The following is a 26,250-nucleotide window of genomic DNA, read 5'->3' as shown; positions in this document are numbered from 1 at the left end:
ACTGCCTTCTCTTTTGCACTTCATTTCATTTCCCCTTCCCCCTGCTATTTCTTTTAGCAGGGAGAATCACCACCACCATGACTAGCCAGCTCTCAGCAAACCACCGAAGCATTCCATTACTACTGGTGGCCCACAAACTCCAGTGACACAATAATGGAGTGCTATATAACAATTTCTCAATAGTGTATATTGACCTGGTTATTGGACTATCAGCTCTATCTAGTCTGGCTTGATACCCTACGCTAGCCTTTGAAACAGTTTTGATCAGGAGGGACCAAAACCCATCAACAATGAAAAGAACAAAGAACTTCGCACTGTTTAAAAAGATACTCTTGCTGGGTCCCGCAGGAACTAGGTTGAAAGCTATTCGGCACAGGAAAGCATAGGTGTATCTGAAAAAATAAGGCCTGCCTAGGTCACCAGTATGGGGTGGTAATACTGTTGGTATAATAGACATACATGTAGGTTGTTTCTTATTTTAAAATCCTTGTTTCTATAATGCTTTGTTCCAATGGCTAAATACAAATATTTTGCTCTAAGAAGACTGTTGGTCAGTCTCATGTGTCTCAGGTTCCCAAAGGAAGAAATGCAGGTCCCGAAAACCCAGTCAGATCTTCAGGGTGGTGAGCAGTAGATATGCATAGGATAACCTGATCAATGTACCCGTCTAATAGTGGAAGAAACTGCAAGATTCCATCCTGAGAGAGGCCTAAGACTGAACTGTGTGTCCTCAGAGGTCAAAAGGGGCACAGGTGCAGCTAACCTCAAACATGACCCCCAGCTTGCACCCATACTGAAAATCTGAAATTGTAATAGCTCCTGTTGTATACACGTGTGCTCCACAACGCTGAAGTCAACTCTAATAGAAGTCTGAGATTTTTCTTTTCAATTTAGTTTAGAGCAGGGCTTTAAACATTTTTTGGTAAAGTCGGATTTTTGTAGATGTGTGTGTAAAGCAGTCATGGGACAAGGAGAAGTCTACAACAGATTGTGCTCTGAAAAGTGATAATAAAGGGTTCTTGTTACTGGCAGGTTTGATTTTCTATATTTCAGATGGCCTGTGTTTTCAAGATGTTTATAATGTAACAGTTGATATGTTGCTACTGCCATTACAAAATATTCTAAATCACCAAAGAAAGTTAAACACAGAAGTTCTGTCCTCAAGTTTGCATTTTCTGCATTTGTTGGTGTGTGCCAATTTTAAGCTTAATTAAATGCAGATTTACAGCTAGAACAGTGTGTATATTGATATTAATGTAGATTTGCTGTATCTATATTTGTATTGGTTTTCTGGGTGGGAAGGTACCCAGAATAGATTAGAGCTGGGAGTTAGCCACACTACTATGGGTCTGGAATCCATAGTCTTAACACAGGGGCCAGGCAGTAGTGTGCAGGAAAAAACCCATGAACCTTGTACTTGCTTTGCAAAGTCTGCAAGAAGAAAGTACTACAGGGACCCTTCATGAGATTTGCAAGCGTGCATCGTCTTCCTAGGAACCAAAGCTAGCCTAGGAAAGAGAAAAAAAAGAGAAACAGGCCTAAACTGGCAAGAAATCTAATCCAATGCCAAAGAGATGGCAAGAGCCTCTCTAAATGTTTTAATTGTTAAAACTGACAGCAAACTGATGGTCAGTTAAACCCTTGGGGGAAAACCCAGAAATAAAAAAGAAAATTAGCCAAAAGCCAAGTAGATTTGGCTGCCACAGGGAGCTTCTCATTCATGAGTGGTAAAAAAGGAATTGGCATTTGGAGGTACCAGTGGGCTGCTCCATTTCCACTGCAGAAGCAGAACGTACTGCCAGCTGATGTGTGTGGGACAGCAACCCTGAAAAAAAATATCTTCAGCTTCTGAAGCTCGCTGCCTGTTTTGCTCTGGAGGCTTGAAACCCAAGGAGAATCCTGTAATGCTGGTACTTTTAAAGAAACTGTTTCTCAGCCATTGGATAAATTAATAGCCAGACTTTATGCTCTTGATACGACCCTGGAAAAGAGACTAGTAATTACAGCATGAGTCCTAACTAAAGGCGCCACCTGCAATGATTCTTTGACCAGGAGACTGCAGCTTCAGAGTACGATTTTCGAAAGCACTCAACATTGGCCTAACTGCGCCTTTTGAAATCAGTCGTCAAATTCTCATTGACTTTAACGGGAGCAGTTTGGTCAATGCTGAGCAGTCATGAAAATCCCACTCTAAGTGGGTAAGATCATTTCCCTGAGGACTGCACCTTGATGTGGTGGGAAGGCTTGTGTGCTACAATGATCCTCAGAGCTATGCCAGAGACAGTTATAACTCCTGGTAGGGTCACCCAACCAAGACAGGTCAAAGGGTAGGGGCCAGATAAAAAGCAGCCCACTGGTCCTCCAGATCTGGGGGTTGAGTGATAGGCCAAGTTATAGACATACAAGAAGATAGCCTCTATGGCAAACAGCATGTCTTGCAGAAATAACGAGCCATCAGGAAGCCAAGTGTTTGAAAAGTTCTTTACTAAAGGTAAAAATAAAACTATGAAAATAGGTTTCTGAAGCATTAGAATGATGGCTGCAACACCAAAGGCTGCACAGGTGATGAAAGAAATGGATGAATATAATCTCAAATCCTTGGAGTAAGCAAATGTTGATGGCCAGGAGCTGATAAAAAGCAATTCAAAAATGAAAATAAAATCATAAGATACTCAGGAAGTAGCACTAATTGTGACTTCCAAAGCAGAAAAATCACTTAGATTGGGAACCAATACCCAAATGCTTTGAGCCAGGTTTTAAACACAGTAATGAAAATGACAATTATACAGTGTTATGCACAGACAGACCACTATGATGATGAACTCAAAGAGCAGATATAGAGCTGTCTACAAACTCTGACAATATTTCAAGCATGACATTCATCTGCTTAGAAATGGAGGACTTCAATGCCACGGTTGATGATGACAACAACAACAAGAGAGTGGAGAAATCAATGGGCAATTTTGGTTCCCAAAATCAGAACTGTGAAAGACTAGAAGAACTGTACTTGTAGGGTGACCAGACAGCAAGTGTGAAAAATCCGGACAGGGGATGGGGGGTAATAGGCGCCTATATAAGACAAAGCCCCAAATATCGGGACTGTCCCTATAAAATCGGGACATCTGGTCACCCTATGTACTTGGCATCCGGGGTCAACATTGGTGGAACACTATTCCCACAAAAAGATATATATAAAGTAATTTGGAATTCCCCAGATGGAGTCACCAGTAATCAGATTGACAATCTACATATTAGAAAGAAATTTAGAGTATACATAGGAACTGATGTTGGAAGTGACCACAATTTGTGTGCAGCCAGACTGAAGATAAACTCAAGAAAAACAAGAAGTCTCCCAAAGTACCAAGACATTTTACAGCAAAAGGCTAGTGGATACAGCAGCAGATTCGAACTGAACTAGAATCAATTTCAGGTGCTACAAGACTTAGATCCACCACAAGAAGTCATCATGGACATGTCATGGGGCTTTTTCTAAGCAAACCTCAAGTCTGGATAACTGAGAATATGTGGAACTATGTGGTAAAAAAGGAAACAAGTCAAAGCAAACATTAACTACTTAAAAATATCTACCAAAAAAGCAGCAGCAAAAAAAATCTATATAAAACAAAGGATGAAACAATAAAAGCACTGTAAGAAGAGAAAAGGAAATATATGGATAAAATGGCCAAAGAAGTTGAGGCTGCTGAAAGAAAGGATAGTAAAACAGTGTATCAACTCAACAAAGATCTAACTGGCAATTTTATACTAGCCAGAGGGCCTGTTATGGATAAACAAGGAAAAATACCTTAACAGAAAGAACAAAGAGCAGAGCATTTTCAAGACGTGCTAAACCACAAGAAACATTGACTTTGACAATGAAATTAAACACTCAGAACTAGACATCATGTCTCACCTCACAAAAAATGAATAGTGCAATGAAAAGTTAAGCCTAGGAAGGCTGCAGGTGAAGACCAAGTCCCCAGGGAAATGTTGAAAGCTTGTGATGAGACCAATTTTAAACAAAAATTATCAAACTTTTCAACGTCACATGAAACGAGGAAAAGCCTCCGAACAATGGGGAAAATGGCATATATCAAAATACTAAAGAAAGGTGACCTAAGTAATTGCAGTAACTGAAGTAGTGTTACACTCCTTTGAGTGGCAGGAAAAGTCTTCTGCTGTATCATCTTAAGCAGAATAAAGGAGTTGGTTGAAAGAAAGATACGGGAGGATAGATTTTGACCCAGATCATGTGTCAACCAGATTTTCACCCTAAGAATACTCATCAAAGAAAGCATTGAATGGCAAAAACCACTCAAACTTCCTAGATTTTAAGAAAGCATTTACCAGCCTCCATCATTATTTAACCTGGAACATCTTGAAATGCTATGGTATGCCAAAATAAATCATTAAGGCTTTATATCAGGGGTAGGCAACCGATGGCACGCATGCCGAAGGCGGCACGAGAGCTGACTTTCAGTGGCACTCACGCTGCCCAGGTCCTGGCCACTGGTCTGGGGAGGGTCTGCATTTTAATTTAATTTTAAATGAAACTTCTTAAACATTTTAAAAACGTTATTTACTTTACATACAACAATAGTTTAGTTATATATTATAGACTTATAGAAAGAGACCTTCTAAAAATGTTAAAATATATTACTGGCACACGAAACCTTAAATTAGGGTGAATAAATGAAGATTCGGCACGCCACTTCTGAAAGGTTGCCCTGCTTTTAACATGCAGCATACGCAATTTAAGTAAACACAGATTTGGGTGAATGGTTTAAACCGCTGGTTTCAAACAAGAATTCATTCTCTTACCTTTACTGTTTACCTAGTGATGTGGTAGACTTTTCTTCATTTGAAGTATTTAAAATCAAGATTAGAGGTCTTTCTAAAAGATATGCTATAGCTCAAACAGAAGTTATGGGCTTGATGTAGAAATTATTGAGTGAGGTTCTTTGGCCTGTGTTATGCACAAGGTTAGACTAGATTATCATAATGTTTCCTTCCAGACTTAAAGATTGATGAGTTATAATAGAAATGAGTGGAACACTCTGACGAGCAACAGACCTTGTCCCAGTGGTGAGTAAATCCTTGTATGTAGTCTCCAAGTTCTTTACATTCACCATCAGCTCACCTAACTGAAGACGGGATGGCCTTTGTAGGACAAACAATAGAAGGAGTAGCTTTGCAAGTTGTAGCAGGAAAATCTTATTTTGAAGACCCTACCAAATTCACAGCCGTGAAAAACACGTCACAGACCATAAAACCTGATCTCCCTCTGTGAAATCTGGTGATTGTAGGAGAGGCAAGGTTGGGGGCACCCCGGCTAGGGGCTCCTACCATGCGCCAGGCTCCAGAGGCTAGTCTTGGCGAGGCTGGGGAGGGATGGGACTTCCTCTTCCCCCGCACGGGCTGCTCCCGGGACTGGGTCAGATCCACCTCCAGGAACCTCCCCCAGGTCCACAGCTGCTGGGGGTGGGGGTGGAGATGCCAGCTCTGAAGGTAACACTGCTGCCAGCAGAACAGAATAAGTGAAGGTGACATGGTATGGTATTACCACCCTTACTTCTGCACTGCTTCTGGTGGTGGTACTGCTTTCAGATCTGGGCAGCTGGAGAGTGGTGGCTGCTGGTTGGGTACCCAGCTCTGAAGGCAGCACAGCTGCCAGCTACAGTACAGAAATGAGGGTCGCAGGGTATGGGGGAGTAGTCACTTTTGTGGGGGACAGGGCCCCGTGGTCAGGGGGGCACTGTTGTCCCCTCCCTACACACACACAGCGCCAGTCCTGGACCTGGAGCCATGGACTCCTACCATGCACCAGGCTCCAGATGCTAGTCCTGGCTTGGCTGAGGAGGGATGGGACTTCCTCTTACCCTGCACGGGCCACTCCCAAGGCTGGGTCAGACCCACCTCCAGGAACCTACCCCAGCTGCAGGAAGCTCCACGGCTACTGGCTGAGAGCCCAACTCTGAAGGCAGCGCTGCCGCCAGCAGCAGCCCGGCCAGAACTAGTAACTGGAGTCTGGCACATGGTAGGAGCCCCCCACTGGGGCACCCCCAGCCTTGCCCCTCCTTAGCTCCAGGCCTAGCACTCGGGAGTTAAAGAGGCCTTAGACTGGCTGTGGGGGTGGGGGGGAGGATGAGGGGGACCATGACACTCCCTGACCACAGGGCCCTGGGCAGTCACCCACATGGACCCACCCATAAGGCTGGCCCTGCCCCCAAAAAGGGAAGACCTCCCATACCATGCAACCCTCATTTCTGTGCTGTAGCTGGCGGTGGTGCTGCCTTTAGAGCTGGGTGCCCAGCCAGCAGCTGCCCTCTGGTCACCCAGCTCTGAAGGCAGCAGTGCAGAATCACCAGTGGCAATACCGTGACCGCCCCCCCCACAATAGCCTTGCAGCCCCCCATTCAACCCGCTTTTGGGTTGAGACCCCCACGGTTACAACACCATGAAATTTCAGATTTAAATATCTGAAACTGTGAAATTTATGATTTTTAAAATCTTATGACCATGAAATTGACCAAAATGGACTGTGAATTTAGTAGGACTCTACTTATTTTACACTGGAACAGAAGGAAGAGTCTATGTCCCAGCTACCATGTAAGCCTTTGTTATTAGCAAAGCATGGAGGACTGATATCAAATCCCTTATAATCAGATTAGAAATGGTAGGGGAGGAGGAAGCCGTTTCCTGCCTCTTTCAGAGGTTTCTGAACTCTGATGCACGTCTTAAGGTAGAACATACCATAATGCACTGATTGTTTAAACTTCCTCACTTGACATTTTAGAGGTCTATGAGTACTAACATCTATCATGCTGACCAACACTGGCAAATTGTTTTTGTGTACTCTCCCGTCTGTCTGTATCCATCTATTGTTTTGTCTTATACTTGGACTGTAAGCTCTCTGGGACATGAACCATCTCTGTATTTGTACAGCATCTTGCACTGTGGGGTCCTGGTCTACGACTAAGGCTCCTAGGTGCTATATTAGCATAAAATAATAAACACAAACACCTCAAACCAGTGGGTTGTATCAGACATTTTGCTTCTTTGTGTGCCTGCTTTGATTCATTTTCTAGAAAGCAAATTTCTATCAGATGCTGTGGAGCAGGAGCATGCTTCTGTGAACAAGAAAGGGTGAGGAATGGGGAAGGTGGTAAAGAAGGTAGGATCTAAAGTTCTCAGCAATAAAATATTTTATCTAATTTGATCAATGATTTGGCTTCCCATTTAGGGTATGAGACACTGACAAATATGCCACATAACTCTATCAGACAGTAAAAATATTGTCAATGTGTTGTTTTCAGAAGGATTCAAAAGTTAAATGTGAAAATACCACACATTGTCATCCTAATGACTTTTACTATATAAAGAGCTAAATATATGCACGTTTTCTCAAGCCAACAATTTACCTTACATTAGGCATCCAACCACATATCCCTTCTAACATGGGACGCAGAAATGACCAAACATTTGATTCCAACAGTAGTTTATTATCCAATCATTGCAGATGGAGTTACAAATATTGTTTCCGTTATCAGTTAAAGATTAAATATTAATTCTGACAACTGTGGAGAATGTACAATGAATGCAAAAGCATTAACCATAATGTCAGAAATACCGGAACAGTTTTTTTATCTTTAAATGTCAGGTTGTACACTATCATACAGTAACCATTATGTAATCTAGCAAATAATTCAGGACTTGTGCTAGCAAGTTTTTTTTTGTTTTGTTTTTTTTGTTCTCTCTAAGATGTTGAGAGGCTGGCAACAGTTTAAAAAATATTGTTTACTGAAAGAGTTTGCTGGCAGCCTCACAAAATGAAGAAAGTCTATAAAATATTTTATATTGAATATTTGCTTTCATTAATGAACACAACAACATTAATGGGAGAAAACAACAAATGATTACACTTCTATATGTATCTTATGCTGTGAAATTCCTATTTCAGCTGCAGTATACTACAGAGCCTGTAAACTCAAGTATAGGCCAAATTCTGACATCACATTTATGTACACCAAAATTTGGTCCAAAATCTGCCTATGAGTTTTTATTCTTTAGAGTTTTTTTGTTTGGTTGGTTTTTTTGTTTGTAGGGTGGTGGGTTTTTTGTTTTGGTTTGGGCTTCTTTGTTTTTTTAAAGTTACCAGTTCCTGAATTTACCTAATTTCAGTCATGCTGTTTTGGGGTGATCTGAATGAAGTCATGAACCCTGGTGTCTATTTCAGTAATACTAACCTTGATATTCATTAGGACTTTCAAAACCAAAAGAAAATAACTATAAAATTAAATAACAGAAAGATCAAGTACTACTAAAACCCTCTAACTTAATAAAGCCCTTATTTGCAATGAAAAATAAATAGCTTTAAAGTAAATTTTCCCATTTATATTTTAAATATGTTCTGTTCTTCATGGACCTTGCAAGAAGTAACTATTAATTAGGCTGCCTATACATTGTAAACACAAATTTGCTATCAATTTGTTTTAGTGAGTTCTCCCACCCACATCTAGTTTATTTTCCAGATCAAAACTGAATGTACCAAAGAAAAGTTTTCAAATGTCAATGTGAGTGTTTTAAATTCTTCTGTGTTACTGGTGACCCACCAGTACGCCTATGAAATTTTACAATGGCTATTGAAAGAGCCAAATTTATATTTTGTAACCATTATTACTGAATGATTGTTTTATGAAACCTGTCTTCATTGGTCAGTAGCTGCAAATAATTTCCAAAATAGTTTCCAACTTGGAATTGGCTCTAGCATGTCATATTTGCAATTTAAAGGCAATATTTCACCAGTACTAAGTGCTACTTTGCCTAATCTGATTTTATTTTCCAAGTTAAGGTGTTTTCCTCCATTTGATTCAGAAGGAAGTACTGTATAAAGGTAACCAATGCAAATTATCTGAAATTATATAATAATCAATACATCCAGAGTAAATTCTGAACAGGATCAGCTATTTATGCCAAAAATGCAGTGACCAATTAAGCTTTTGTCAGCTGTTTCTGAATAAAGAAGTGATGCAAATCATTCAAGGAGCCTTCTTGACAGGAATGCAAGGCTGTAAGAAAGACCAATTTTTTTTCAATTGCTTCAAAGTCACTTCTAAAATATGTCAGTGAATTTCACAAGGCAAAACACTCTGCCATTAAAAGAACTGAATAGAGTGCATTGGCCTCAACATGTTGAAGTTTCCCAGTATATTAATTCTCCTGCTTTATGTATTATTCTGGGATCTTGTCCATCATCATAATTATAATACAAAGGGGAATGCTTTAATCCACTTTTGCAAATGTAGTACTAGTTCCAGATAAAGAAAACAATTAAAATGAAAAAAGAAGACAGCTGTGAAATTGGACTGAGTCCTATACGTTATTCTATAAAGAGTAATCACCCAGTTCTCAAAAATGAGTATGTTATATTTGTATCTTATAAAGTTAGCTACTCCACATACACAGTGATGCATGTCTGCATACTACAGCAAGGTCAAGCCTTTAAAGGTAAATTTTCCGCTCAGTATGCATGGACTTGGATTTAAAACTCCCAACAAAGTTAATAGGAGCTGGGCATCTATCTCCTCCCATGTGTGGATTACTAATACCTTAAAATATTTGCATTAAAAATCTTGCCTGTCTTTCGTATTTAGAAAGCAAATACTGAGATAAAACCACTTTTAGCACAATAGATGAATTTACTTACAGCATGCATGGCTTGTTCTCATGAACTTGAGCCACTAACAGCCCTTAAATATTTACAAGTTCAAAATGACAAAATCTTTACATAGGTAATAGAATGTTTGCATTTGCTTACAAATAGTATAGGACCCTCTCTGGGACACAAAACCCAGGAAATAAGTAACAAAAATACAGGAGCAAATTTAAAATATAACAGCAAAAAAGAAAAAATGACAATTTTTAAAACCTGGACAATTAACACTGTTGTGGTTTAAAAAAAAGTACATTTAGAGATGTGATTTTTAAAAAACATCTTTCTAGCTTTCAGAAAAAAGCTATACCTAAAAGGAAAAGTCCAAGTAAACTTAAAACAAAGCAAAAGTTACTTTTGGTTTGCCAATTTACCTTTAAAATGCCTATTCTTTTTTTTTTTTTAATTTATTAGCAAGTTAAGTAATAAGGCAAATGTGATCAAACGCTTAAGAGCCTTGTACATGACTGCATAAAACAAACCAGCTCAACATCAACGTAAGTTTAGGAAGCAAAAGTGGTAGTTATACTGTAAACATGAAAAAGTAATAGATTGGGTACATTTTTTAAAGACAGTGTAATACATATATTAGTCTTATTTAAGAGCCAGGTCAGAAAAAAATTCATCTTGCTTCCATTCTTAAGGCAGACATACAAGTCAATATTTTAGAGCCTCTTTGGCCTTGTGGAAAATTCTTTGCTAAATTAGGCCCTATATTAACATTTTCAGACGTCTTTAAATTGCATATAGTAACCAAAAAAACCCAACTCAAATGTAATATTGTAATATCTTTTAGTAATGGATGTAGCCCTACTTCTTTCAAGAATAGCATATTCCTAAAAGTTGAAATAGTATCTGGAATTGAAAAAGTTCTCTAGCACAGTTATATTTGAATAATTAAGTTCTCACACTACACCTCATAAAAGTTCCTCAAGTTCTTTCAAGTGTATTCCCACTCTGAAAAGACTGCTAACCACCATCATTTTAAAGCATATATAATTTTTTCATTTTGGTTCAAGCTGATATTCCAACTATAAGCCTTTGTTTTTTATGTTCAACTCCAACGATAAAGGAATAGAATATCTGTTTAGGCTAATTAAAACGTTCAAGTTATATCAATTGCCAAGTGTTAATTACAGATTTGGAGGAATCATTTTGGAAAATATAACCACAAAACGAAATTAGATTTTCAATCAAATGTTCATATGAACTTTCTTTAAAGTTCAACTTTGTTAAATGTTTGCATTTCTGCCTTTTTTCCCTGCCCCATACTGCTTTCTGTATTGCATGGCATCTTCTGTTACACTACCCACATGATCCAACCCCCTTATAAAACATGAAAGAAAGGTTTTAATATTCCATTTTCATGTAAACTCGAGTAAGCAGCAATGATCTAAGGACAGGATTGTAAAAGTGCTATATAAATTGACATTTGGATGTACATTTTTCCTGTAGACTAAACTACTCTGTGCACGAGGAATGACATTTTAAAACTACCAAATGCAATGTACAAAATATAAAAATATACAGAGTAACAGTAGAACTACAGTGCAATTTTTCCTACTCTTCTGGAAACCATGACTGCATGTGATTTTATAGGTACTACACATTGAGCTCTCTCAGCAACTGAGATTTCTTTTGCATTCACGGTATAACAGTGCAGTACAACTATAAACTCAGCCTTAAGAGCAATCCCATGCTTTGAATTTCAAGTTCCTATAAACCATGAGTGCAATTTTTTACTTGGAACAATTAGTTCTTGTATAACTGCCCTTTTGTACTACTATTTAAACATTCTTCACTAGAAGAGTAAAGCCAGGCTATTTAAAGAAAAGGAAACCATTCTACAAATATTATTTCTACCTCTAGCAGGGCCAATTTAATATTACATGAGCTACAAATTATCTTTTTCAGGGCTTTAAGGAAGAAAGCCTTTTTATATAATCTCCCTAGTTATTTGCTCAGAACATGCAAGTATAAATCCAGAACCATACCAGTACAAAATCTCCTTTCTCAACACTTTGGAAATGGGATTAACTTCTACTGCACATTAAGCACAAAACTGTAATAAAGGAATAGATAGAAAATCATAAATACACAAATAAGTACTGAAACAAGCTAACCAAGTTTTTTTTGCAAGCTAAAAACCTCTTCAACTATTAAAAAAAAAGTTAGTGGTTTAACACACTGAACACGGTGGAATACATTCATAACCAACAGTGCATTCTAAATGCACATCTGAAAAGTTCAATTTTCACAACTTCAGATGTCTGCGTACCATAAGAAGATCTACTGACTGGTCTAATAAGAAAGAGATAGGAAGTCAGTCAGTGCCTTTACTAAGTTTTGTTAATATACATATTATTAATAGAGTGTGGAGTTCATATCTCCAAATCAAAAAGTTCCAATTCCAAGTTATCCTCTACAAAATTATACATTAAAGTAAATAGCTAAGCTAGAACAGAAAGCTCTTAATCAAGTTAAGGTTCTTCCTGAACATATAATATGGATACACAACACAAGTTATGTCGTCAGAATACTGCAACATTGCAATAACAACTCCTGACATATCGCTTAGGCAACACGTGAACCTAAACAATCATATGGACAAAATGAAATTCAAATCCCAGGTTCATGTAAAATTAGATAGTCCAAGGATTGCATCTTACTTATCAGCAGAAAAGAGGTCGCTATAAAACTGAAAAGTGCATTACTATTAAAAGCCATTCAAAATAACCCCATTATGCACAAATAGTTTATGCATTCACAATGCTGTCGACTTTGCTTCAAACACTTAGTTTAATTTATTATAGAATGATCACAATGAAATTTACTTTGACTTTTATATATTTTGTCTAGGTATGGGTAAAAGTGGTAAGACTTCTTGAACTACAATATATTCAATTTGTGCATAAAAATTTATATATTTTTTCTAAAGCCAAGATAAGAGGATCTTTTAAGTACACCTCTAAAAATAGTGGCCCTTTTAAAATCAGTTTGGAATAACAAAACAAATGAGGCCATTTATAGCTAGGGTGTGCATTGTTATTGTTTATAATTTATTTCTTAATATTGGACATACCTGTCCAGTATATAAACTATTAAGACAATTTGCAGAAAAATATATCCTCTACCAGTAACTGACAATGCACATAAAAAATACCTACAAAAGGGAATTATTGTCCATTCACAACCTGTTGAGCTTAGTGATTCACTGTTCAGCTCATTCCATCTATATAATTTTAAATATAAGCTACATTGTGATCAGTATAGTTAAAATTAACCATTCAAATATGTGGACACCTACATTTAAAAATATCTGCCTAATTATGTATGACTTAAAATAAAATTAGTTGTCATATTTTTACATCACAGTATATGGCATTTCTTAACTTAGCAACAGAAAGGCACAATTATTAAGCCATAAAATACAGTACCTGAATCTAACAGTTTTATTTAGACCTAAAACCAATGTCAACCTACACATTTTATTTTGTGGAAGGGATTGAAGGAAATAACTTCAGTTTTTACAATTGATCTCACTGCAAGTTTGGTCCATTAGAAATGCCATCTATATAAACAACTGAGTTTGGGGAAGAATGGAGGAAAACACATAAGCTGTTCCATTAGCTGTTTGTTGTTCAATAACTGGTAAGTTATTATGAAATGACTTAAACCGAACACAAATGGAACTTTCTGATCAGCTGTCAGACACCTTTGCAATATGCCAAAGTATACAAGTACAGTGTGATGTATGTTTCACTACGTACGTGTATACACACATATATATGTACTGCATGTATATATACACACACACATCATTACAGCAATAAGAATAGACATAGCATTTATAGAGTATAGCACTTCTCAGGAGAGTAATTCTTGGCTTTTGGCCCAACACCATACCTAAGATGTGCAATTTCCTTTAAATGCAGTGCCTGTCATGTATTGCTGTTAAAGTCCCTGCTAAAGCAAAGTTCACAAGTCTGCCAACAGCAAACCAGTGCACATTTTCTTATGTTAGGCAACTACCTCCCTTCTTCCCTTGTCAAGTGAATAAGTCTACATCAAGAAAGACCAATAAAAAGAAACAGGCAAGGAACCAAAAACATGAGAGAAAACCCAACCATTCCATATGTAATATAGCGATAGGGAAGTTCAACCTCCATGCGCTGCCTTGCTTGTCGTATATCATCACACGGTATAGAGAACATTTTACAGGCCAGTGGGATGGTGATTTTCTTCATCATTATTCTTGTTAACAATAGTAGTACTACTCCAATCAATAACCGCAATATGGCTTTTCCAAATAAAGTCACAGTGATGGAGGGAGGAATTAAAGGCAATGTATCTGGGGAAGGATCTTGCATTAGACCCAACATGTAATTAAAATGAGATCCACAAGCAACTCCAGCACCACAACCCAGAATCTGAGCTGTATCTCCTCGTGATGTGCTCCAGGTGTCAAGAGTGAAAGAGAAAACCCCCAAGGCTAAATGAAGACTGATGATAATTAGTGGTGCATACTTGTAAGTTAAATTGAAGTTATCAATCAGGTCCACAGCTGGATGGAAGACAACCAAGATGAGAATAGCATATAGAAATCCAGCAATAACATCCTGTTGAGAGGAGATAAAAGATACAATCATTTAGTATGATATACTTTATTTTTAGGATTTCTTTCATATCCAACTTCGAAATAACTTTTTCAATAATTCATTTAAGATTGTAATTTACATTAACATGAAGAATAGTTTAGTTGCTTTGTAGGTAGAGATGCTTCCTCATGTTTGAAATCTCCTTTTTCTTACATTTAACCTTTCACAATGTATATAGTTTTGTTCTAATAGTAGGGGAAGGAATTGTACTTGCTCCTTTTCTAATGCAATGTACAAAGAGCCTAAGATTCAGCAGAGATGGTTTCTGGGACTGGTTTTCAAAGAAGTGGTCCTAAGCCCCATCTGAAGCTGCCAAGTTCTGGTATCTGCACTCCTAAGAATGAGACAAAGGTAAAACCCACTGTGAAAAATTGCCAGGTAGGAATGGGATAAACAGCAACAATGTTTGGTAACTTAAAAAAAAAAACTAGCAGATAGTGTCACTGTTAGATATTACTAATGGTCACTAAGCCTACAACAGAATTTCTTAGCAAGTACACTCTGGGATTGCAACAACAAAGTACTGATATCTCTACTATTTACAGTATGTAGAAATACACAGCTGTAATATATGTTAGGAAGAATCCATTCATTTGAATACTAGTTTGTTATTCAAATGATTCTGCTGTGTTGCAGACATATCGTTATACTTGTACTGAATATGCTTTATTTTTTTAAACTTCCATAAAGTATTTTGTAATTTGTTTTTAAAAGGAGACTGCCCTACTTGGGTAATTTTTGATATATCATGACTAAGAAACAAATTGACCTGCCAGATGTATTTCATAATTTGGTTACCACGTTTGTGAATTAACAAAGTTGTGTGTTTGAAAAAGGGTTACTCCATCAATGTTTGTCTTTTTTGGTCCTATAAAGCCAACATCATGCTGCATTACTGTTAACACAAAGGCAGAAGCAGCATAGTATTAGTCTAATCCATACAAAAGTAAGTCACAAAAATAGGATTATGACTAAGAAGAAAAGCAGCAGTGGAACTAGGAGGGAGAAGCCCTTTGACCATGCAGATATCTTCCAGAATATCAAGGCAACACAAAACTACTGACCAAGTACATTCTCTTCCCAGCGTGCTGTAGCGTGAAATTCTTCTTCCCTTAAATAAGATTTAACTTGATGCTTTTGCAAAGTGCCAAGGTGACAAGTGAAAGCTGAATGAGCATGAAAAGTTTTCCTCATGCCCTAACAAAGTACTTCAACCCTTCTCTGGATGAACTATCAGAGAGGGAGAGGGCAAGTTTGTCCCTTTGCCTGTTAGTCTTTGACTTCTGCACTGAAACTGCAAACAAGAGTGCCAATTAATTTTAATTGTGTAACTAATTTATATAAGTTAATAAGCTTGATACAGAATTTTTAACCATAATATTGGTCCTTCAGCCAGTCTTACTATGTAAAAAATGCTTTATACAATTTATTTTGCTTTTAAGTATGTGTGGGGAAAATGTTTTTAGTTACAAACCCAATCAGCAATAAACTATTACCTCTTAATAAGGGCACACATTTTGCTAGTTTTAGTTACTATAATTATTTAAAAAAATTATGTCAAAAGCATCTAGGGTTCTAGACAGCTGCCTTTTCTGCAAACTTATAAAGTTACTAGGTAAAATCTTTGTGGACTGTATAGTTTTTCTATTTGCTAATAAATTATATGATGATAAACAATTTATTTCATTTAAATTTAACAATAGAGTACTGGCTCCACATACAGTAACATATGCTGAAAAAAGCCCCTCGGATTACCACAATGCACAAGATACCTTAGTGTAGTTTAAATATCTGAATATTACAGAGGGATATGAAAGCAGGTATATGGTGTCGTCATTATGTAAAGTAACAGATTTAATGTGTGGTGTTTCTCTTACCAAAATTGAGTGCATTCCCATGTAAATTCGACTAAAACAAACCAGGGAACACCAACAGATCACAAGAATCAGACCACACATAAGGGGATACTGGAAAAAAAAAGAAAAGAAAAAGATTGTATTAGAATCATAAGCCATAAGTATATACTCCATGAAAATGATTTAGCAATGAATAGCTACACCACACTTGGATCTCATATTTCAAATACCATTTTAAACTGTACACAGAACAGTTCTAATAAAGTATCAGAGGGGTAGCCGTGTTAGTCTGGATCTGTAAAAGCAGCAAAGAGTCCTGTGGCACCTTGTAGACTAACAGACGTATTGGAGCATGAGCTTTCGTGGGTGTATCCGACGAAGTGGGTATTCACCCACGAAAGCTCATGCTCCATTACATCTGTTAGTCTATAAAGTGCCACAGGACTCTTTGCTGCTTTTACAGTTCTAATAAAGTTAGCTAAAGCCTACAGCCCAGACTGAGGGGAGTGGAACATTTCTCTCTGATTTACAGAAACATTAGTTGCTTCCATGATGTATTAAATCTCCATAAAAAGGAGTTCCAGCATGTTGGTGCTACAAAATCATTGCATATTATTTTCCCTATCCTAAAGAAAGCCTCACTTGTTTGTTTCCTTACCAATACAATCTCTCCTTCAATCCCTTTCTCTCCAAGCATCTTGAGTGAGTCTGTTCTTCCTCTCCTTCAACTCCTGTTGACTGACTCTCACTCCAGTGATATTCCCCACTCCCCAAATCTCAAGAAACTTGCTTCCACTGACTTCTATGGGCTTTGAATCAGGTCTCAAATGCCCTCAACTCTTCTTTTAAAGCCCACTTCAAAAACTACTTTTACTTTCCACTATCGAGTTAGGTCCTGATCCAGCAAAGCACTTAAGCATGTGTGCAACTTTATTAAAGTCAATAGAACTAAATCACATGCTTAACTTTAAGCACTTAAGTAGTTCTAAAGTTGCACACATGCTTAAGTGCTTTACTGTATCAGGGCTTTATACGCTAGTGCTGTTTACTATTTCTCCTCTTGCCCTAGGCTCAGTTTTTACTTAAGTGTCAGAGCTTACATCATTTCCTCACTATATGGATCCATTTATTTTAACCCTTGTCTCTCTTTCCTACCCCCTTCCCTCTGTCTGCTTTTCTATTCTATTCACAGTACAGGCAGTGCTGGGCAGGACCATGTCATTTTAATCAATTAAGCATCATACAAAGTTATAACATTATGAAGATATGTAATAAAATTATAATACTGTAACACAGTAAGGACAGGGCCATCCCTAGGGGGGGTGCAAGGCCCGGAGCGGAAGTTACCGATTCGTCTCGTCCGGGACCGACCGCACTGGCCAATCGCAACAGCCCGCTGGGCCCCCGAAAGCACGGGGCCCAGAGCGGTCGCCCCGATTTGCCCTACCCAAGGGACGGCTCTGAGTAAGGATGTAGGTTCTTGAGAGTAGAGACAGAGCTTAAAACATTTTGGGCACTATTCACATAGTATTACCATCATACCCAACCAACTCTGTTTTGGAAGTTTGCATCAGATTTTAATATTCAAGTCTAAATACTTTTTGCTTTTGGTCTCTCTCATAATCAAGCTAGGCAGTTGGTTATTTTTTTGCCTTTGTCTGTCCACTTAGGCCCTGTCTATACTACAAAGTTTTGTTGTAAAAGTTATGCCGCTTTAATTAAAACTGCTGTTGCATGTCTACACTAGCTCGTTGTGTCGGTAAAGTGCATCCACGCAAACAGCTCTTGCATCAACACAGAGAGCAGTGCGCTGGAGTAGCTATCCCATGGTGCAACTGGTCGCAGGGTGCTTTGAGAAGGGTTTGCGATGCCTCATGGGGCAGGTACAGCATCACATGATGCAGGTTTCTCAATCTCATCATTCCAGGGGCATCCTAGTAGATTGTCAGCTTTTCAACTGAAGGGGATGAGGGGGAGGGAGAGGATAGTGGTGTGTCTGGGGCGAGGAAGACACCGGGCTGACCGACCTATCCTGAGGCAAAAAAAGGCTTTATGCCTCTCATCAAGGTGGTTTTGTTTTGCCACCAAAAGTAGCTTTGCACTGTGTACACCTCCCCTGTTTTGTCAGCAAAAGGTAGCTTTTGCCGACAAAACTTTGTTGTGTAGCCAATGCCTTATTCTCTTATCTGTTAGACTCCAAGCTTTTTGTCATTTTCTGCGTGTTCATACTGTGCCTAGTACAATGGGACCCTCATCTAGTTTGCCACCATAATGTTTAAATTATTATTACCATCATTACATCATAACATTACTCTCCAGTAGCAGCTACTCCTCCCCTGTAGTAATACTACCTAGATTTTTACAAGTAATCCTTGCTAGAATCTTTCACCTGATCATACAATACTTTTTGTTTGTTTGTGGAAAAAGAAGTGGGCTGTAGCCCACGAAAGCTTATGCTCAAATAAATTTGTTAGTCTCTAAGGTGTCACAAGTACTCCTGTTCTTTTAATAGAAAGAAGAAAAGCCTTATTTTCTAAAGAACCAGAACATAGCCTATAGTGGTCATGCACAGACTAAAAGTTTAGACTGTATTTTTAATTACTGGCTCTCTTCTAGAAGGTACAGAAAATCACTCATCTTCCAAAATCTATCTGCAAAATGACAAAGTTATAATCAGCTATAGTACCAATGCTCATTGCTTATTTTGTTACAACAGACCAAGATTTGTACCTGAAACTTTTTTTCTCCCCAACAGTAACTAACTATGCAAGGCAGAGGCATAAAATAGTTGACTATGGAAAAAGCATGCTTCTCTGAAAAGTGACTTAAAAAAAAAAAGTGTGGTTCCATATTTATTTGACAGTTCCAGATCAACTCTGCTCAGTTTACCAGTAAAAACATGTTTTTTGTTTTGTTTTTTTAATTTCCACCTCTCTAAACTTATCTGGGGAAGTGAAACTCTGGCTAGGTTCTTTCCAAGTTCACACATTAACAATTAAAAATGTTGCAATCGAAACTAAGTTATCAATTCTGCTGATGCATAAGCCAGAACAGAATCTCCTCCCCCCAAAGCTGGATCCAAAGCCCATCAAAGTTGATGGAAAGGACTAACAAAAATGGCGAACATTTATTTTAAATCAGCAAAGTCAGCAGATAAGGCTGACCGTACACCAGATCCTTGAGTTTAAGACAGTGCTTCATTTTTTGGGGGGAGGTATTAAAAATAGAGGTACTTTAGAGAAGGCACCACTGCTTTTAAAAAGCTACAGTAGAACCTCAGTATGAACTGACCAGTCAACCACACACCTCATTTGGAAGTATGCAATCAGGCAGCAGAAGAGACGAGGGGGGGAGGGGGGGGAGAGAGAAAGCAAATACAGGACAGTACTGTGTTAAATGAAAATTACTAAAAAAAATAAAAGGGAAAGCAGCATTTTTTTCTGCATAAATACAGCTTTGCAGAACAGGTCAATGTTCAGTTGCAAACTTTTGAAAGAACCACCATAACATTTGGTTCAGAGTTACGAACAACCTCCATTCCCAAGGTGTTCATAACTCTGAAGTTATGCTGTATACTGTAAATAAGCAAACTCAATTTAAACTAATTGAATATATGAACTGGAATATGGTTTTAGAACATTTCAAAATTTCAGTTTGGAAACTGCAAAAATTATGCCCATAACTGGACCCGTTTGTTCAGTTCATACTTTCGGAAAATTTATACCTGTATGAGAAGTGTTCCACAATTCAATACAAGTAAATCATTAATTTGAAGTTAATAGTTCCTAAAATCAAAAATAGTATTTAATATTTAATAAGTATCAAGGAACTGGTAAACAGGATGCATCCAAAATGACAAATCCTTAGTGGCATTGGAGGTTTCCTATGATCTAGTAAAATTTATAATACAATAGCCTGTGAAAAGGTACAACACTGATAAATTACTGTTGTGATAAAGCACTCCAAAGAGGTAGTCCACATCAGTTTTGCTGATTTCAAAGTAGCAATGACAGGAGAGAGACTAGTGCTAACCTATTCTATGAGAAAAACTTGCTAACAGTATACCATTCGACATTTTAAGAAAAAGCTAGGATTGACAGAGGACACCCAGTAGGTGCAACATCCTTCGAGTCACAAATATAACAGAACACATTCTCCATTTCCATTCAAAATGCATGCTGCAATCTACAACACATGATGCTGCTGCCAAGTATTTAAACAGTAGTTTCACTAACCCTTCAAAAGACACCACTTTAATTAATATGGCTATATGGATTCATACACACTTCATTAAGTTTGAGTTTGTAGATCCAAAGAGTTGTCAGATTGTGATCAGAAAGTGTTTTACATAATATTGAGTTTACCCATCTGTGAAGTGGGAAAAATAACTTATCTATTCTCCAGGGTCTTACAAAACATAATATTTGTACAGAACCTTGCAATCTTTTGTTGAAAAGAGGACATAGTTTACTGTCTGAAGATTTTACAAACTTTGTTAAACAATTAATTGTCTGCATATTATTAAAAAATGGGTGGTAGTGCAGGAAAACAGAAGTTATATTTATTCAAAGGAGAATAAATAAATAAATAAATAAAATAAACTGTTTAGAATTACAGTTATCCCAGAACACTTTAAATGTTTTATAACCATCTATTCCATGAGTCAACCATCTACTACAGCAAGATTACATTAAAAGCAATCTAGAAACACTAATTAAACCTTTGCTAGCAGCCTTTTAATGATACATAAATAACTCAGATGCACTTTTGCACATTTTACAAGTTTGATCCTTAAAATATTTTAACAGCCAAATAAGTCTATTGAGGAGACCCACTATTTCAGAAATACTTGCTGCAGAACCAAGTCTTTCAACTCCCACTCCTGAGTGACTAAGCCCTCCTGCTGAGATAATCTGCCAAATTGTTTTGAGCACCCAGCAAATGAAGGGATATCAGGCTGACTCAATGAAAAAAAATACATCATGCCAACAAAAGAACCACTTCCCATCATAGTGGGGCAGATGCTTCCCCTTCTTGCTGTTTATATAGTGCATCACATTTGGATTGTCTGCTAGGACCTGAACAGTGGTGCACCAAAGCAGGGGTAGGAAAGTCTTGCAAACTAGACAAACAGTTCTGACTTCTAATTTATTTGTATCACTGAGACTGCGTCCAAAACCCCAGACCGCCTGTATCTGGAGGTTGTCCTACTGTGCACTTCAGTCCTGCTTGGACACATCTGTCACAATGAATCTAAGGGGGCAGGTGGGTGGAATAGAACACCTTGACAGATCTGAAGGTCTGTCCATCAACACGGAGATGGCAGCACTTTTCGTACTTCTACCAGTAGTCCATGCTGCGCCTGATTGGTTGATAAAACTAATATCAGCCCCCTGAATAGGATGGAGGTGGAGTCTTGAATATGGAGTCCTAAGGACATGCTGCCATGTAATCTAGTAAGGTGAGACAGATTCTCACATGTTTTTGGCTGACTGATTCAAACACTTAACTTCTTTTAAACTTGAGTATAGCTCATGAAATGCATTAATTCCAATTTTAGCAACACCTGCAATTGTCTCATGATATAAGCCTCAGCTCCTGGAGTAACGAAATTGCATAAGCAGCTCAGCTTCCAACTGGGGGGGTGTGCAGGGGAGGAGGAGAGAATGTTTCTATTTCTCAGGGTTCCAGGGGGGGGAAAAAAGGCTTGAAACACGAACCCTAAAGGCTCAAAGCCCAGAAGACAAAAAAAAAAAATTTAAATCTCATGATTTAAAATAGTCTCATGATTTTGGAGTAACTGACATGATTTTTTCATCACTTGTGGTTAGCAATACTGAATTTATAATCAAATATAAATTGTTTAAGATAGCTGCCTGGAAGGAAACTGAATACTACTGATTTATAGAAAGAACTCTGCTGAGTTTCTATTTCTCCCAGTTTGCTTGCTTACTAAAGGTATCTACATTAATCTAGGATCCTTAACAATTCATCTGCTCTTGTTGCTAACCCTTAGGAACACAGAAGATGAGACAACACCAAGTCACCACAAACTTTATCCACTGATCCAAGGAGCTTTGGAGGCTCAACTCAAAATAAAAATAAATGTGATATGCAAGCATTCATCAAAGTTAGGGAGAAACCTGAAATAGTCTGAACATACTCCATTCTCCTTGACCTTTACATAAGGAAGCCTGGAAAATTATGATATTGTCTTCTACAAACCACATAAAAAGAACTTTAATTCTTTAGGGTTTTTGTTAAAGCATGAATGTCAATGCTTTTCTTGAACACATGGCATGGAAAAAATCTTTCAAGATTCTCTACACTACATTATTGGGAAGGAAGAACATGCTTCATTTTAACTGGTATGTACTGTATCAGAGTCCAGAAATAAACAAAATTTCAAACTTTTTAATAAAAGTTTCGAAGTCCTCAGATTAAGATGGTATACAGTTTCACAACTCATAAAGGGCAAGACATTTTTCTTAAACTACATATTTGCAAAACACTGTATTGTGCAAAATAGGGTGCAGCTTCCTTTTATCTTTGAGAAGAATCATTAGTTTTACAAAGCCATAAAAGGGAGGCAGTCACAAGACCCACGGCATACTTCCAAGATTAGTTTCATTTTCTATATAGCAAAAAGAATATCAGTCTGATAAGTTTAGTATAAATTTAAGAACTGTGTCCAATATAGACCACAGTAGCTTTTTGTACAGGAGTATTGCAGGTGCTAGGAGTCATACAAAATCTAAGACTTGTAAAATGTATCAGAGCTCTTATGTACTCCAGTTGTCTTTGGGGAACATGCTTAGGATTTTAGCTAATCAGGAATCCCAGAGACCTCAGCTTTCCAATAATGGCATAGATTGATACTTGGATCTTTTCCACAGTACTAGCACTTTCTACTTAAGTAGAAAGAAAAATGCCAAAGTAAAGCCACAAAATTACAGTAATTTCAATATGTGGTTCCTTAAGTAAGAAAGTGCCAGATCAGCAGAGCTGCAACAGCATATGAGAAATTCCCCTATGGAAACGTGCACTGGCATCCAGGAGATGATGAGTTCAAATCTTATTTCATCCACATACTAGGGGTGTGGTTCACTGCTCTTCTTATTAAGCAAGACCTCAGGAGGTACACAAGTGTCATTCAAAATATTTTCACAGAGGAAATGTGTGAAGATCTGAAAGGTTCCCAAGATCACTCCTGGCACAGCTGGGAACAGAAACCAAATTTCATCCATTTTGCCATGCTGTCTCTCAGAAAGATTAGACTAAGTCTTCATACTTGGCTATGCTTTCTTTAAAACGGGCTACTCCTGCATCTCCAGCTCTATAAGACACTGCAAGACATACAGTGAATGATAATCTTTAATTACATGATCCCATGCTTTCCTCCTTGCCCCTTTAGAGTGGTGTTGTCAAGACATGGGTCTAGGACAGTGCTTCTCCATTGTGGACCACATCCAATACTACCTGTATGGCCCTGAGGATGTCACATGGGCTGCAGCTCTGTGCCGATTGGGCCGCAAGCAGCCTGTGGGCAGCCGATTGAGAACCACTGATCTAGGACCTTGGAGAACTGTATTCCATCCCCAGCTCTACCAAAGATTTCTTATATGATGCTGAGCAAGTCATTTAAACCAATATTTTCAGAGGTGGCCACTCTATTTTTTAAAAACTAATTTTATGCTAAAACAAAAATGTCACCACAAATGTCACCTCAAAACTTTAACTCCAACCACATACTTCTCCATGATAAAACACCACATCAGACACTTCAGCAATGCACTGATGTTCAATAGACATTTACATGTTGCAGATGTCAGAATTAAGGTTTCACAGTACAGTCAGATTCTGAGGAATGAGGAGTTTGTACTGTTACTGAACATGTTGGAGATGGTATTTACAGAGAGGAGGAGTCTGTCAGTGAAAGTGGTGTGTGTGATGAATAGGGGATATGGTAGGCTAAAAAAGAATATCATAATTGACATTTCTTTGGTTTTAAGGGTTTGTGTGAGCGGCCATTTCCTTTAAGGAACCTTACCTAATATTTTTTATGTGTACGAATTATATTAATGAATGACAGATTAGATGACATGCTATTTAGGAGAAAAGAAAGTTAAGAGATAAGAAATTTTCTGCCATGGAAAGGCCACTGGTGTAGTAATTCTCCTATTCACTCATCTTTGAATTCCATTTGTTCAAACTCATTGGTAGCTATTTACAGTTTCTAGTGTTAACCATGAAAATAAATAAATAAATCCATTTAAGACCACAGATGGACCAGACTAGTGTTTATTTACTGTTTTCTTCTTATATCCAGAATCTTTTATTTGGATTTCTGAACAAACTGAATTAATTAAATAAGTCTTGAAATCTTTCTTAAAAAGTCTGGATGATGGTAATGACCAATTTTCTACTAATCCAGCCACCACTGACAAGAACTCTCTCCAAAAAGCCTCTCCACCTTTCCTCGTAAAAATTTTTTCAAAGCTAGCAACTGTTTCACCTGGATATCAGTCTTCTATGATCTCAAGCAAAGATGAAGTCTGATTTCTGCCTATAGGTATTATAGTTCCAGTTAAAAACCTCAGGGTATCCATGAATATATCCAATATAAAAAAAAGAGGCTGAGGAAGTCTATTATGACAACTTTAAATTTGCTAGTTATGCTGTCTTTTAGGTATAATGAGAATGTCATAACAGAGCTGGCAAAAAAGTGTAAACTAATGTCTGGCCACTGCTGGCAATTTCTCCAGAGACTTATCTATTTGACCACAGAAACAAATGCTCCAAAGTATCGTTTCCTTAAGCAATGAAGGCATGGCAATATGTACTTTACAGATCAGATTTTTCCTTTTCAAATCCCTAGATGTTCATATATCATATATTATGCCTCCTGTTTTTATTGGGAAATTCCCATTCTGTTTTAATTGCATCCCCTAAAGTAGGTTAGGAAGCTTCTGGTTGGATCCACGCAGAAAATATTTCCCTTGAAGTGCCCTTCTTGAACTTCTTTCCCTCTGACTGAATGCCAAGGTTTTTAATTACTTAATCATTGTTTGAAAACATTCATAAGGAGACAATCTGTCTTGGAAGATTATGACCCAGGGTCAGAAAGTTCCCCTTCCTTAGTGGAGGAAAGTACCAAAGCGGACTCTAGATACCCATTTCTTTTAGTTTAGACTCCAGTTTTCTGTATAGGTGGAAAGGAAATTCTGAAAAAAAAAAAAAAAAAAGTATTTTCCCTTCCTTCTCAGTTAAAAAAAGCCAGGCCTTTTTCAACTTTCTTTCTAATGGTGGGGTTCTAGCATGAGAACAGGGTTCCAAATGTAGTTTTGTTGTGTGCAGTACAGTAACTCCTCACTTAACGTTGTAGTTATGTTCCTGAAAAATGCAACTTTAAGCGAAACGATGTTAAGCGAATCCAATTTCCCCATAAGAATTAATGTAAATGAGGGGGTTAGGTTCCAGGGAATTTTTTTTCACCAGACAAAAGACTATATATATTATATACATACACACACACAAAGTTTTAAACAAAATTTAATACTGGTACACAGTGATGATGATTGTGAAGCTTGGTTGAGATGGAGGAGTCAGAGGGTGGGATATTTCCCTTACAGCTAAATGATGAACTAGCAATTGGCTGAGCCCTCAAGGGCTAACTCTCTCCCTCTGCAAGGCAGCAGGAATGGAGGGAGATATGCGCATTTCCCTTAAGTATACTGCCTTGTTAATTAGATCAGCTTGCTGAGACCGCAGCTGCTGCAAGCTTCCTCCATCCTGAGCCCTGCTCTATGGAAGATGGGGTAAGCGGGATGCAGGAGCAGGGGGGAGGGGGACACCCTGACATTAGCCCCCCCTCTTCCTTCTCTCCCCTCCCCCCCCCCGTACAGCAAGCAGGAGTCTCGGGGAGCAGCTCCAAGGCAGAGGGCAGGAGCAGCACATGGCAGTGGGGGGGAGGGACACAGCTGAACTGCAGGCAGCTGCTGCACAGGGAACTTAGGGGAGCGGGGAG

At 38.0% G+C, this 26,250-nt stretch overlaps 2 protein-coding genes across 2 annotated transcripts in view; both read right to left on the bottom strand.

Annotated features, from left to right (window-relative positions):
• Positions 1 to 26,250, bottom strand: part of WDR89 (WD repeat domain 89) — a 94,152-nt gene that overhangs the window by 46,853 nt on the left and 21,049 nt on the right. The window lies entirely within an intron of this gene.
• The window catches only part of SGPP1 (sphingosine-1-phosphate phosphatase 1), a 40,487-nt gene continuing 21,728 nt past the window's right edge, over positions 7,492 to 26,250 (bottom strand). Inside the window, exons 2-3 of the mRNA XM_024194419.3 lie at positions 16,245 to 16,334; positions 7,492 to 14,328 (exon numbers count right to left, since the gene is read on the bottom strand). Of these exons, the coding sequence (XP_024050187.2) occupies positions 13,777 to 14,328; positions 16,245 to 16,334 (642 nt within the window). The 3' untranslated portion in view covers positions 7,492 to 13,776. The remainder of the gene's footprint in view (positions 14,329 to 16,244; positions 16,335 to 26,250) is intronic.

This window comes from Terrapene carolina, unplaced genomic scaffold (assembly GCF_002925995.2).
Source record: "Terrapene carolina triunguis isolate 2854851 unplaced genomic scaffold, T_m_triunguis-2.0 Scaffold189, whole genome shotgun sequence".
Classification (NCBI taxonomy): Eukaryota; Metazoa; Chordata; order Testudines; family Emydidae; genus Terrapene; species Terrapene triunguis.
The sequence above is the reverse complement of the archived record's forward strand: the minus strand, read 5'-3'. Positions and strand labels throughout refer to the sequence as shown.